Here is a 1,644-nt window from a genome sequence, read left to right as displayed (position 1 = left end):
CCGTAGAATCAGTGGCACAAAATCCACTGGTTTCCATGGTGTTGACATCCTATGGGGGACACATTGGATTTTTGGAAGGAACAAGGATTGACAGGTCAAACTATATGGAAAGGCTTTTTGTTGAGTTTGCGAGAGGAATATTTAATCTGGTTGGAAAGGACAAACTCCAAGAGATGGTGGAGGAAGCTCACTCCTGAGTGCTTAAACTTAAATGCTTACTGTTGGTGGACTCGCCTGGTAGACGCCATGTTGTTTGAGTAAAAACATTGGTGAATGACAGTAGGCATCTGGGGGTAGTCTTAGGAAGGATAATATTTCCCTAACAGTTATTCCCTGCTGCCAAAAATACCAACTTAATACAATATTCTCCACTATCTATAATTCCTCTTTTTTGACAACAAGCTCTTTTTATAGTAACTCTGAATAAAGGTGACAAATTGTCACCCTCATGGCGTAGACACCAACATGTAAATTTCTTCCCCAAATGGTAGATGCCTTTGTGATAGGCCACCTTTAAAAATACCATAATTGGCTTTGTTTGCCGTCCAAATTTCTGCATAAGCGTTGTTTCCAGTTTCTCTAGGGACTTGCAGTGGTCCCAAGAGAAAATAAAAACAATGCTTATGCAAAATTTTGGAGGGAAAACAAAGAGTATTATGTTATTGTTTAAAGTGGCCCATAAAGCACTTAGTTCCAAGGTGGAAATCAGAATCTCATGTTTGCGCATCACTCAGTATATTTTTTTCTCATGCTGACGGGATTAGTAGGAAAATAGAGGCCTTTAGCCAGTGTGTGTACAAAATGTTTATGTTACAAAACGTTTGTAAATAATCAGTGTTTTTTCGCAGAAATATATTTATTAAAATTCAAGACCAATCAAATTAGTGGTGACGTGTATATATATAATTTTTTTTTTCATTTAGAATTTGCAAAAGTCCAACTTTTTGCTATGACTTTATCACATGATTTCGACAAATGAGCACAATTATTTTTTTTCAAAGACGAACAAAATTGCAAGAGCCGTTATTTATTCCAAATTGCACGAGAAAAATCATGTGATTACTTGTTAATGATCTACATGAGAAAATTCGAAATGGCTAACTCAGGTATATTATTAATGAGGAATTGGTACTCCTCAATATTAGTTGCAGCCTTGTTTTGAAATTTTTGCTCAGCAGTCTTTGAACGAGTATAGCACTGTATTGAATTGAAGGGTCGAATTAAGAGACAGCAGGAGGCGCTCCTGGAAACAGTGCTTTTTCTTGTTGTATTATATCGTGTTGTAAGATGCTTGACGTTGCCTGAACAGCAAGGATAATAATGATAGTACATGTATTTAAAATGGAAATAATAAATGGACTTCATCAAAGTGTAGTGTCAATTTATTCAGTGCACAGTTCAAATCAAATCAACTTTTTTTGTTGACAAGAAAAGTAAAATTGACCACCTGAAGGAAACAGGCCTGCTCGCCTTAAAAGCCCAGAAACTCTTATGGCACCTCGACTCTTCATTAACTTTGCCTAGACAACATTTGAAGAGTCCTACACAGAACAAGGAAGTATAATAAGTGTCATTTTTAATCGCTTGATAAGCCGGCACTTAAAGATAACCTCTACTGAGTTGACGTTCTGTGGATGAGATGGA

At 36.6% G+C, this 1,644-nt stretch overlaps 1 protein-coding gene across 1 annotated transcript in view; it reads left to right on the top strand.

Annotated features, from left to right (window-relative positions):
• LOC138003869 (phospholipase ABHD3-like) overlaps positions 1-1,369 on the top strand; it is an 18,725-nt gene extending 17,356 nt beyond the window's left edge. Inside the window, exon 9 of the mRNA XM_068850148.1 lies at positions 1-1,369. This exon is cut by the window's left edge and continues 6 nt beyond it. Within this exon, the coding sequence (XP_068706249.1) occupies positions 1-197 (197 nt within the window). The 3' untranslated portion in view covers positions 198-1,369.
• Positions 1,370-1,644: the final 275 nt, after the last annotated feature.

This window comes from Montipora foliosa, chromosome 5 (assembly GCF_036669935.1).
Source record: "Montipora foliosa isolate CH-2021 chromosome 5, ASM3666993v2, whole genome shotgun sequence".
Classification (NCBI taxonomy): domain Eukaryota; kingdom Metazoa; phylum Cnidaria; class Anthozoa; order Scleractinia; family Acroporidae; genus Montipora; species Montipora foliosa.
Note: the sequence above shows the minus strand (reverse complement) of the source record. Positions and strands in the feature narration are given on the sequence as shown.